The sequence below is a fragment of the Pocillopora damicornis genome, chromosome 7 (assembly GCF_964200805.1).
Source record: "Pocillopora damicornis chromosome 7, jaPocDami1.2, whole genome shotgun sequence".
Classification (NCBI taxonomy): Eukaryota; Metazoa; Cnidaria; class Anthozoa; order Scleractinia; family Pocilloporidae; genus Pocillopora; species Pocillopora damicornis.
Genome location: NC_142676.1, coordinates 11,393,355 through 11,406,535, shown reverse-complemented (window position 1 = coordinate 11,406,535; position 13,181 = coordinate 11,393,355). Strand labels below are relative to the sequence as shown.

The following is a 13,181-nucleotide window of genomic DNA, read 5'->3' as shown; positions in this document are numbered from 1 at the left end:
ACGCTATATGCTACCTTAAAAAATTAAGAATCTCTCAAAATTTTGTATCCGATCTCGAAATATTCGATCGTCACTGTTTTGTGATAAGTATGGAAGTCTCACTGAAACTTGTCAAAAATTCCCCGAGTCTGCGATTTGTTAGGAAGGCCGGGGGTTTGGTGCCATTGTAGCTTAGAGTTATTATTGCACAATTCTCCAAAAAAGATATGAAATGATCGAGAAGATATGTTAAATAACACATGTAAAATACAATGAAAAGGAAATGAAGAGTAGAATTTAGAAAGAGCCTTATAAAAACCTTTATTGCTTTACATCTCAGTACCCAATTCCCTATTTGTAAAACGTCCTAATAACACAACGGTGATACGAGCACTGATCAAATTGAACTGTACACTAAATTTTATTCTATAGGAATTATTCGCTACCTATTCACATTGCAAAATGGATAGATAAATAGTCACGCACGCTCGTTCGTTTAAATTAGCTGATGTTTGTGTTTATGAAAAAGCTCAAGTTTCATATTCCCAAAGTTTTTGCTAGGAAAGGGAAGGCAAGGTTTTTACTCTATCCTTCCTGTCAAGTTCAAACGATATTCATCTCTGCAGTATATGAATTAGAACGAAGTTTGTCTCTGCAGTATATGAATTAGAACGAAGTTTGTCTCTGCAGTGTGGCTGTTCTATCTTTCCAGCTCTTAGGGCCAGCTTGAAAACAAAAACTGGATGTACTGAAGATGTCTGACTAGCCTGCCAGTCAGCAGGCTAATTTCAAATCGCGCTCGGCCGATTTGAAATTATTCGCCTAAATACTCCCTGGTTTGTACTCAACTCAATCTTGTTACCATCAATTTTAGCCGTTAATTGTTATTCTATCTCTTGTTCAATACATTTTTCTAATAATGGATAAAAAACTTCGAGGAGATTGATGCAAATGCTTTCGGAAGCTGACGTAACCTTAGCAACACTGTTGAAAACTTGATTGATTAATTGAAGTTCACCGAATGGTTAAGATTGAGCTGTATATACAAATCAGTGACGTAAAAAAAAAAAAAAATCATATAAAACTAAGAATGAAAACCCAAGCCCTAGCAGGTATGATTTTATCGGTCAATCTCTGTGGCAACCCACGGACAATGTCAAGATATTTAACCAAATCACGTTAAGCGCACGGGGTTCCTACGATTACCGTCTCAAAACTTGCCAGAACGTCATCGCACGTGTTCTAGAAGTTTAAGAAAAGTACCTTATGCTATTGCAATTGTTAGTATATACTAAAGCAGAGGATAGCGATAAAGGCACGCTCTGATTGGCTACTCAAAATCCAAACATCCCTTCCTCCTCACCTCCGAGCAATAGCGCAGGATTTGCGCCCGAAAATATTGTAATCGTCGCACGAATAAATGAGTTCAAATCTTCTTTTTGTGCCATTTTATCTCACTGTTTTAGTATATTATGTCTGTGGCTTGTGGTGGATTTTAACTTCACCGCTTCGCAACTAAGTAATATCCATTTCGACTTCGGCGAATAGTTGTTAATAATCAAAAGTGTCTGGAATCAAAGTAAAATTGGCAGACTTTTTTTTTTTTTACTCTTGTACAAAATTATCAGAAGTCAGATACTATAAAATATTTACTGCTGTCTACTATTTTGTTTTTTAGTCGTAAAAAAATTACTTCATAGAAAGAAATTAGAGTTAATTGTTCATGTTAAGAGAGAATTGCCATATTTGGGAATACTTGTCGATGTCACAGTTATCTACGGTCACGTGTTGACCACTCTTGACGTCTTTGCTGTCCAGGCACAAGCCAGACTGTCTGTGGCGCAGAGTGCGTTTAGGGGTGTGTTCCCACATCTAATTGACAAAATAATCACGTCATTTTGCAATAAAGTTGATAACTTTTCTTTTGAAGTTCAATGGCGCGAGCATGCCTTTCATTCTCAGTGTGCGCACTGATTGCGAGCGTTTACACATTTAAGTGTAGCAGATGGAATTCTCTTTGAACAACATTTAAACTAACACGTCAACGACGTCATAAACCAGTGGTTCCAAGAAGCGATAGCTGCTCTCTACGCACCGAGAAACTCCTAGTTAAGCATCTTCAGCGATCTTCAATCTTTCCGCGTGGTGTATATCTTGATGAACGCGCGCTGACGAATGCATCAATAGTTCATTTTAGGTCTCGTGTAGTTCACAGCGCATCCTAGCGGCACATAATTATACGCGTACCTAGCATAAGAATATCAACAAATTGACGGTGTTTCTTTGGGGCTGAGGCTCGCCAGTGAAATAATTCCTTTTTATCTTGTGAAGAAAACACTGTGCCGACGGTTATTACCCTTATCCAACTTGAGTAGAACGCGTAACTATATGCAGGTGGCAAATACAGCGGAAACTTTGGCTCAGTTATTTCAATTCCCAGAGCTTATGTGGTCTGGGACTCGCATTCTTCACCTCCAACTCAGTGGTTGGGCTGACTGTTCTCAGTTTGTCTTCACGGGAAGATCTACATGAAATCATTGTGGGGATTACTAACCTGTTCGTTGTCAGTATCTCGACAGCCTTCTATTACAACTGGCCTTCCAGGCGAAGAGTCTTTGAGCGTCAAACACATGTCGTGGTGACGTACTAAACTTGTTTTTGTGAGAGCCCACTCCTAGAGCACGAAAAAAAAAAACAACAACAACAAAAAACAAAAAATAAATAAATAAAAGAATCGAATGGACAAGAAGCTCTTGGCTATTTCATTATCCTCGAGTGAATCGTTGCAGGCAAGCGACGTTCCGCATCATTTTATCAAATGTGTTTGTGTTCGTCCTGCCATTTAATAACGCAATACCTGATTTCCTGCCTGTCCGTGACAATCGAATAGGCCGATAGAGCCGCCAGCCTGGCTACCAAGTGTATCCAGACATTTCTTGCCTTGCTTCAACTCCCCGAAGGAAACATCCTTTGAATCAGGGACTCTACGATCAAGAACAGAAATGGAGAGTTTGATAGTTGAGAGTCGAAATTTATTCGGGATTTATTAGTGGTGCTCTGGCTTAGAGAACTCTCCGAAAAGTGGATGTAGATGACGTCGCCCCTTTGCACGGTCGCACCAAGTTCCGTGGCTCCCAAGTAAAGTTCCGTTAGCCTGAGGTATGGTTGCGTCACTCCCAACTAAAAGCTGCGTCGCCCTCAACTTTTAAAACTTCATTACATGACTGTAAAAGACTTTGGGAAATTTCTGAGCCACGATTTTCTATTTTCAAGGTGCCTTTTTTCGCTAGATGTTTTTGCTTACATAAGTTGTATTATGCAGGGTATCCTAAATAGTGGGTGTTTAATAGTGTCATGGAAACTATAGTCAGTTAGCTATTGCACAAAGGCGTGAGCATTGTTAATTCGTAATCACATAATCAGAGACACCAAAAAGCTAGCAAGGTTGTTAGTAAAGAAAGCGAACGTACTGAAGATCTGGATAAACAGTCTCCAAATACCACTTAAATGGCTTGCATTTTAGACGTTCCCGCAGCTCTTTTCTTGATTTCACACTACAACCAAAGAAAAGAATCAATCATACCAAAACATCACACCAAGCAATAAAAAAAAGTAAAACAGAAAACAAACAAACAAAACAAAAGAAAACAAACATACAAAAAAATAAATAAATACAAATTCGACTTTGGGGATGACTTACGCTCAGGTATTTGAAATGTCAGTCACCACTACCGACAGCATTATTTTCAGGACTACCCTCATCCGGACGATCAGACCACACGATCATTTACGGTAACACATAAACCAATAAAAATAGCTTCTACATGGAAAATATAGGCTTTCCTCTTTTAAATCAAGGATAATATTTTTCTCTAACTGCCACGTGGAGCACCTTCACCGGTTTGTTCGTTTCAGTCTCTCGTCCCAATACGCACGTTTTTTCTATCTCCTCCATTCAGAGACGAGCATTTAATTTCTATAAAATAACTGAGACACTACGAGGATCCTGATTGGTCAAAAACCTCTCGTTTATCGTACCAGTAAAACCCTTCGTTGCTTTACAAAGCAATAGACCGCGCTCGAAAAGTTTGTTAATCACTCGTGATTTACAAACATTTCTCGTGTTCTTCCATCAACCCGCGTGGGTTGTTACACCTCTGAACTGATCAACTGATGTCCTGCTCTTCTGTTCAAAATTTCATTACCTTCCATAATTGGCACTCCGCGCCATGGGACGTGCAGCATAATAGAATCTCTTGTACTCGTCCATCCAAACCTCAGCCGTTCGGCGGGTATTCCTACATAGACATGAATAGCCTACGTGAAAAACTTTCACTGAAAGATCCCGATTGTCAATGAAATTCTCCTTGTCAATACCATAGCAAATGTAAAGAGGAAAGTGTGGAGAATATGAATATTAATCTTAGGGGGAAAAGGGTTAAAAATCCCTTTTGGATTACACAGAAACTTTCAAGATAGAAACTTTAAAAGGCAAGAGTGTGACGTATCGTGCCACCATAACCTACTTCATGTAAGTGTTGGCATTTCCATCAGGAAATGAATAGGGATGTCTTTTTCTAAACACGTGACCAACTCTTGAACAAGGAATGATTTCCATGCTTCCTCCACATTGCCATGTCCTGAAGGAGATTTCTGTCAGAAACGAAAAAAAAAATGATCTCATTATTGCTATCACAGACCTGAAAGATTCTAAAGCCGATGGACAGGAAAATACATTTACTTTTATTTTCCCCACTTTTCCCCTTTTATTTAAAATACATCTACACTTTTAGTTAACAGTTGACCCACTTACCAAAGTTTTCTCCGCCCCAGATGTCCATCATGACGTCATACTGCCCTAATTTCTCGAACCAGGCTTTCTCCACCACAAATAAGCCACCAGCTATCATCGGTGTTCTGAAGACAACACAATAATTAACAATCATCCACCGAAGTGGAGGTGAATAGGGGTAGATATCTGCCGACACTGAGGTGAATAATTGTTTCAGTATACACCGCGGAGAGACAAAAAGAAAAGAAAAAAAATAGTTTACTTATTTAACTAAACCGAAAAATAGTCGGAAATTTTGGTCGTGATTTTGTCTCATCGGTTACTACTTCCGAACCAGCCAATCAGCGCGCACGAAAAGCACTATTCATCTGTGTGGAATATACTAATTAACAAAAATATAATTGATACCGGCGAAATGTCACGCTAGCTAGCATCCCATCCAGGGGGAGTAAAAATAATCCATATCATTTGATGTCACAGAAAACAAGGTAACTGTGGCAGTTACACAAGAAAGTTTTATATGAAGTCTCCAGAAGAGAAGGCCTTTAAAATGTCACGCACCACTACTCCGCTCTCTCTGCTTATTTCGAAGTGAGCGTTACGTGACGCTCTGTAAAGGAAAGTGTCTTATATGCAGATACGTTTATCATCACATGTAACGCAACAAAATTGCACAACCAAAGGTCACGCAGACTGCATACAGCAAACAAACGCCATGTACATTATGGCCTGGATTACATGTGCTGTTATGTACCTAATTGGTGCCACTGGATTTTTTTTTCTCGCTTGTTTCTCTTTCGTTGTTAAGCTGTCCCACTTAAAATGTAGACTCCAATCAAATCCTGAAAAAAAAAGTCATAAATGAACTACTGAGTTAATAAATTTAGAAGGAATGGCACCAAATTGTAAGTATACGACAAGTATGTAAAATGCATCAATTGTTTCAAAAATCAGATTGAATACACACTCTAAACAACTTGCGATCGATCGCTGTCACGTAATGACATACTACACCATTTATCTTCATGTTATGTCAAATCTCGTTTCTCAGTTCACGTTATATCACCTCTAATCCCTTTCCATCCAACCATAACACCTCACATCGCACCAAAAATACGTCACGTCACGTAACGTCCAGTTAATTCACGTCACGTCACATCACACACTCTATATCTGAAGTCACATCACGTTATAGTATATAATTATATGTATTTTAAGCCGATGAAACCTCACCTCCCTTAATGTCTGCTGAAGCTCCAAGGTAATTAAAATCATCCATGTTGATTACGTCAATAATTGGACTAACTACAACTGTTCTATCCTGAAAAAGGGAAAGGATAGAAAAAAAAAGTGAAGCTAACGAGTAGTGATAAAGACACTCACACCAAATCCGCGTGACTGAAAAAAAAGTAATCAATATTGCAATAATATAATAATAATAATAATAATCACAAACACTCTTTAATGATTTATACTGTATCATTATTCTACCCCAAGCTCAAGCCAGTGAAAAAAAGAGAAAAAAACGCGCCCAAAAAAATTGGCGGTAGCCGTTTCCGTTAAAACCAGCATTTTATTTCACACTTCTTTTTCCTTTTCATCGCTGACTGAGTGTTTAGCCGACGCTATAAATAAAAGAGGCTTACATATCAAAGGAGTGAAAATGTCTTTCAGCTTTGACCAAGATTATAGCAGCAACACTAATTATCCTTTTTGTCTTCCCAGCGTTTCCTGACTGCTCATTCAGGTTGTATTAGAGTCAAGAGGATTTAACCCTTCACTGAGAATTTCACCCAAGGCGTACGTGGAAGAGCATCTCCAAAGCCAGTGGAACGTATCAAGTATAAGGGTCAAGGAGCAGGGCGGGGTCAGGAGGCACCGATATATTCTCAGCAAAAGATATATTCTTACCTCTACAATTCTCTGTAATAGAGGCTCTAACCAGCCAACATTACACTCACAGTGGCTGTCAAGAAATGTTAATATAGTGCTGGTGGCAGCATTTGCTCCTTTAACACGAGATCGTATTAACCCTGGAAAAAAATGTCAGAGCCTCATTAAAGTAAGTTAACAAAGACGCCCTGGGGTTTTCTTTTAGTGAATAAAGAAACAGCATTTTATAATCCCTGAAGAGAATTGACCACAACACTCAAGTTGACTTGCTCTTTATTGTGATCCGCATGTTAAGTTAAATACTCCCCACTTTCCAAATCACCCATCTTTTATAACAAGGAATGGCTAATTTAGTTTCAAATTCACAACTTTTAGAGTAAGATTTAATTGAGTTGAATTTTTGATTTTATACTTTTTCTTTTTTGTGTGAAACATCAAATCCAATTGATCAAACATGACTTGGCCTTGCCAATTTTCTCTCTGAAAACAGTAGACTTGACTCAGTCCAAAAGGTGTACATGTGTTAAATAGAACTGGATGGGCTTTGCACTTTATGTATAGGTTAAAATCTAAAATTCAGTGTACCTTCTCTTTTGTCATTTCTAAGAACTTTGACCTTTGGAAGCCCTAACAAGAGCTGACCATCATCAACTGTAAGCCAAAAAAGCAAATAAAATTTATTAGTGATGAAAATAGACAGCCAATTTAGTGTAATACTACTGGCATATGATCATGCATGATAACAATTTTAGACACTATTTAAAGTTCTAACCAAAACAAATTTATTTACATTGCTTCTACAGTGCATGTCAGCTTTTGTAGTCAGGGAACTTTTACAATAATTATAGTCCACTTACCATTGTCACTGAAGTCATCAACTAATATTATTTCTGCGATGAGGCTTGGTGGACTCTTATTTAATATACTGAAACAAAATGGAAAAATAAATAAAATAACTAAATTCTAATAAATCCTATCAAGTAATTCCCCCATATTCTTGATCTATGTTTAGCTCAGTTAAGACCTCAATGCTAAATGGACTGTCTGCTCATTCTGGTTTCCAGTCCTGCTTTCCAAACATTGGCTATTTTTTTTCCAGCTGGACTGCCAGTTTCAGCTCCTCATCCACCCTTGTAAACAGCCAACTGGTTTACCTCTACCAGTTGGGGTTTGTTATTACTTTTTATTATTAATCTAAATTGTGCTTTTTACAAGGATTTCCAGCCCTGAGAATAGCCATAATTGCACAGGTGTAAAATTAAGGTATTTTTTTTTAAGTGTGTTTGATATCGCCTATAAGCTGCTGCCTTTTGCGCCACTCAGTCAGGTTGACAAATGAATGACAAAGCATTAATAATTCTCAGTCTAAGGTAGATCGTTGAATATTTTAAGTCAGTTAAGGCTAATGGTGTTTATATGATAAACAAAATAATAGTTGCTTGTACAGTATAGATATAGAATTTCTTTTTGTGAGTTCCACTCGTGACACCGATGTATCTCACTTGTTTGCTATGCTGACACTCATGCAATATCTACTCAAACACTCAAGGAGAAATTCCATATCTCTGTGTGGCCATGCAACTATTTTTTTCTCTATTTTTTGTATGAAGCAGCATCATTTGTGCTTTATCAGAAACCCTGTTAGGGTTCTACACTGAAAATGGGGCAAGTATGTGTAGGGTGGCAAAAAACTGAGGGGTCATACAAGACAGGAAAGAGAAAGATTGGTCGTCATTCCTTAAATGCTCATTGACTGAGTTAGGTCAGGGCCGAAAGAAAAATACTTGGCTTGCCGTTGTGATCTATATGTACAAACTTCACTGCACTTGGTCTGCACATGACCTCAAGCCAAATAATTTCCCATGAGACACACTCACCCAGTCATAATACAAAACATGTGTTGTGTTTTTACATGTGCACTGTAGTTCTCTTGGTGTTGTTCTCAGCTGGAATAGCTTGGTGTACCTCCCTTATAGACACACCTTGTAATACACTAATGTATGTGTTACTGTAATTTGTTTTATTTATGATTAAAAAACCTCACCTTTTAACAGTTCTAAGAAGGGTTGATCTTCCCTCATTGTGAAATGTTATTATAACAGTTGTTGCAGGTAGTTCTTTAGAATATTCTTTATATCTACATCTGAAATGAAAACAAAATTAAAAGCAAATTAGAAATGAATTGTACATGTAATTTATAGTATGGAATAGTGATAATTAGTAAAAATGATTTGGCTCCACTACTTTCAACACCATATACACAGAGTCAAAAATGTCAGTAGCTTTCACATTTTATACAGTCATGTACAGTGTATGTACATTGTACCTGTAATTCACTGCTTTAACCATTTAACTCCCAGATCAAATTCGTATTTCTCCTTTCTGTCAACCATACAATTCTCATCATGTTATTTTAGAGAATTTAAGTATTGAATCAACTAATTATCCCAAAATTAAAATTTGTCTCAATTCTCATCATTTATCTGTTTGATATTGTATTGATATTGTAAGGAGAAATTCTGTCTTCATCACTCATGGGAGTTCAAGGGACAATGATCAGATAAGAAAATTTTGGTGAGTGGAAAAGAACTGTATAGAGAAAATCAACCCACTGACTAGCACGACCAAGAACTACAAATCATAATAAACTGTATATACATGTTTGTGCAGTCGCTTCCACTGCTTAGTGTAAACTTAAGGTCTAAATAAATTAAGCCTCAAATGATTCACTAATCATTATTCATATGGTTCAATCACATTAAGTCTCACTGCCAAGTTTGTATGTATTGAGTAAAAATATCAGTTATATTACAAAGTTAGATATAATGCTGAAAATCCAAAACTAATGAAATGAGAAGGGAAGTTGCCAGCCTGATTCTCAAAATTATACCGGAGATCGAGTCTATTTTTAACAGAGGGATTTGAAACCAAATATATCACTTCCTGCATCATCACAAATTCAACCAAAATAACTATGATTACAACATTTACATGTAACCAAGTTTTTGACCAATCAAAATGCTACTTCAGAGTGGAATAGGAAGAGTTGTTTCACAAGAGTTTGTGGAATTCTCTAGGATAAATTTCCATGGAAGAGAAAATCACAGTTTTGTTAAAACCAGGTTCAAAATGTTTCAGCTGAAAGCTGCCAAAATTGAAAAGGACTTGTTCAACCTTTCTGGCTAAATGACATGAAAACTGATTCTGAGAAAAAGATTCTCCTGGTAAAAGGCAATAAGTCCTTACTTAGATCATCAGTTACTTACTGTGAATGTCTAGTATCTGGAACTGTTCTATCTCCCCCAATAGCATCACTTGCAGCTTGATTAAATTGATTCCTATCATATTTATCTTCTCCATCCTTCAGTGCTCCACCTTTAAGATAAGCCTCTTCATCAAAGGCTGGTCTTTCCACTCCTACTTCCTTGTGAATATACTGTGGATTAAATATTTAATATGAAAAGGAAAAAAAAACTTTATTACAGTTGATTTCATAGGAAAAGAGTCAGAAGTCTTAATCAAAAATTAGGAATTTTAAGTTTATCTTTCACCCCATTTACTCCCATAAGTTAACTACAAGTAAGAAAATTTGTGATAGTGACATTGGGATACTAAACTTCTATTGCCCCAGAGGCATTCCTGAAACTGTTACTGACAATGATTATATAATAAATCACTCCTTTTGCTGCAAAAGTTAAATGGTTTGGTTTTACATTGGACAGGTGTTTATATAATAAATACAACATTACATGGTCACTTGGAGATACAAAATTTCTCTTCTAATGTTGAAAAAACACTTCACTCTTTCCCTGCTCTCACTTGTGAAATATTTGTCAGCACTCAAAGAGAAATTTTGTGTCTGCATGGCCATGAAATATCCTCTATTTAATTTTGAGGAAGTCTTGACACCTCCCAGAATATTATTGAACTGATGCATTGAGAGGAAGTTTCTTTAAGTTAAGCCAGGTTAATCCAGAAAAGGTCATCAACATCATATTGACAGATGAAGATAAAGAAAAACAATTATGCATTAAATGGTTTCCTGTTTCATTTGTTTTATAATTCCTAAATTACTGTATGTACATGTATATCATATGCTTTTTAAGTATCAACCTTTGGAAGTCACAAATTGGACACCCTTTGCCATTTCTGGAAATTTTAGAACTTTTGAGAAAATCCAAGTAAAATGAAGTGAAATGAAGTGAAAAAATCTCAATAAATAGCACTGTTCACATATACGGTAAAATATCAGAAAGTATATCATTGTGAATCAGTTAAACTCTGTACATAAGCTGTCTTATACATGCAGGTGCAAAATTACTCTTGAACTACAGTATATCTGACAATTACAAAAAAATTTAATGAGAATCTTGAAAATAGTAACAACAATAATGTTAATGACAAGGATAATAAAACCAATGGTGATGAAGATGACAATAATGATGATTATGTTAGTAATGACCTACCAAGAATCTAGGATGCAATTTTCATTGGAACTGTCATAATAAGCAAATTAGGCCACTTTCTATTGCTCTACTGGCATAATAACCCGTGCAGGATGTTGTGACTCAGAACACAAGAAAAGTTGGTAAATGACAAGATGGAAACAAGTGTTTTAAAAACTTTTCTTGTGTTCTCCTAACATCCTGTATAGGTAATTATGCTGTAAAGCGACAGAGTGTGCAGTCTATCACTTTCATAAAATAACCAGAGGTTTACTGATGCAGTAAATGATAGGTTTTTGATCTATTACAATCTGGATATACATACAGTATTTTCATTGCTTAGGATATGTGTTGTTACAGGGATATTTCTATTTAATTGTGGGTAGATCTGAAACAAAAGTTGCTTTTAGTAGGAAATGAGTGGTAATTTTCTTCTTGGCATTAAATTGAATAGTTAGAATGATTCACCTCAAATTTCATCGGGGATTTCAGTAGCAGTTTTATTCTACAGTCTGAATCTATTACAATAAATTGTTGCATTTTATCTTAATCTTTCCAAATTGGAGTGATATGCAAACATTATTTTATCAGTTGGTGGGAGAGGACTTTGCCTGAAGGCACCAGTCAGAGTTTAATTTAATTTTCACTGTGAGCATCTGATGGTACGAATTCGTTTTGTGAGGTTTCTCAGAAATTTTCCAAAATTTTGTTCGCCATCATTATACTTTGCAAATATAATTTATCCCATTTCAAGTTCAATCGACGATTCGTACAAATAAAATCTGTCTTCAGAAATAGAAAAAAATTGTAGGTTTCTAGAGAGGAATGAAGTATCTTAAATAAAAACAGTCAATAATTTATAGAATCCTAACAGCTTTCCCACTGAGATGGGAAAATGGAAATGATAAAATTCAATGGAAATCTTTGTCATTTAAGAAGATCTCCTCGGTTACTCATTGTTCAATTGATAATGATTCTCATTGGCTAATAATACCTCCAAAGAGAGCTATCACCTCTTCCTGTTATCAAAACCATTTCAAGGGGCAGTGCACTTCCATGAATTGGTTAAAGAACTTTATCTTATAGTAGCACAAACATTTTAAAATACACAACCTCGCACAAACCGAGGAACAATACGAATTCTTACAGTACCTTTGGCGGCTCGCTCCGTAATAACCCCGAATCCGATGTGAAATACAGTATTCCTAAAAGCCATATCACTATCAAAGCAACGGCAAAAACTCTCCTTTTTCTGATAATCATGATAAAATCGGAGCAAAATTGTGTTCTGTATGCTATTTACATTGTATTAAGACATGCATGTTGGCAGAATTAGCTTAGTAACCACGTAGGGCAAAGTCACGCAACTTGAGCGGTTACTTTGACTGCTGTTTGGATAGAGACGGCGCAGAGACTGGATCGCAACGCGTGCAAAGTGCATGGTCTAAACCTTGAGAAAGTCGATTTTTGTGTAAATGCTGTGATTCAGAGTCATTCATTAAGCTTGTAACGTGTAAGAATAAGAGCACAAAAAGCTTACTCGTCTGTTTTTCTCGTTTGGTCTCACCATGGATCAAAATACGAACCATGGCTCGCATGCTGCCGAATCTTTATTTAATTTTGAGGCACTTGATTAGTGCATACTCGTTGAAGGCCCGAAGAAATAAGCGATTCACAGCATTATTGTGCTGAATTTCGAAGGAACATATAAATAAAACGGGGCTCAAAAGTGATCCACGAGAAACTTATCATGATTCAGTATTCTTGTAAATTTAAGTAGTGAAAAGAGTGTTCTTAGAATTTCTACATTGAGTTTGAAACAGTAGAGTTTGTGGTAAACGTAATTTACAACAATTTTTTTGTTTGTTGATAAACAGTCAATGTATAATTAAGTGTTGGGAGCCCAATCATTTTACCACGCTTTGGGATTGGTCCAGAAAACGCACGCTCAGCGCGCTCAGAACTGCCACCCGTGGCTGCTTTGTCGCGCCTCAGATAACTTGTGTGTTATTGATGTGTTCAGAAGTGGCGGTAACACAGGTTATTGAATGAGAACAGCAGCCTGCCTGCTT

At 36.7% G+C, this 13,181-nt stretch overlaps 1 protein-coding gene across 1 annotated transcript; it reads right to left on the bottom strand.

Moving 5' to 3' along the window:
* Window positions 1-275: 275 nt before the first annotated feature.
* LOC113664766 (polypeptide N-acetylgalactosaminyltransferase 2) lies at window positions 276-12,464 on the bottom strand. Its single transcript, XM_027180391.2, has 15 exons — window positions 12,262-12,464; window positions 9,931-10,100; window positions 8,709-8,807; window positions 7,522-7,589; window positions 7,250-7,315; window positions 6,683-6,804; window positions 6,005-6,092; window positions 5,526-5,613; window positions 4,793-4,896; window positions 4,506-4,632; window positions 4,185-4,277; window positions 3,450-3,533; window positions 2,837-2,963; window positions 2,534-2,653; window positions 276-1,851 (listed from the first exon to the last, which is right to left on the bottom strand). Exons 1-15 carry the CDS (start codon window positions 12,370-12,372, stop codon window positions 1,693-1,695), a joined length of 1,626 nt encoding a protein of 541 aa, XP_027036192.2. The 5' UTR covers window positions 12,373-12,464; the 3' UTR covers window positions 276-1,692.
* Between the last annotated feature and the right edge of the window lie 717 nt (window positions 12,465-13,181).

Coding starts and splice junctions, on each gene's coding strand:
- LOC113664766 (XM_027180391.2), bottom strand. CDS start 12,372: ATGATTATCAGAAAAAGGAGAGTTTTTGCCGTTGCTTTGATAGTGATA. Junction 6,093..6,682: donor TATTACAGAGAATTGTAGAG/GTAAGAATATAT, acceptor TCCCTTTTTCAG/GATAGAACAGTTGTAGTTAG. Junction 2,654..2,836: donor ACGGACAGGCAGGAAATCAG/GTATTGCGTTAT, acceptor TTCGTGCTCTAG/GAGTGGGCTCTCACAAAAAC.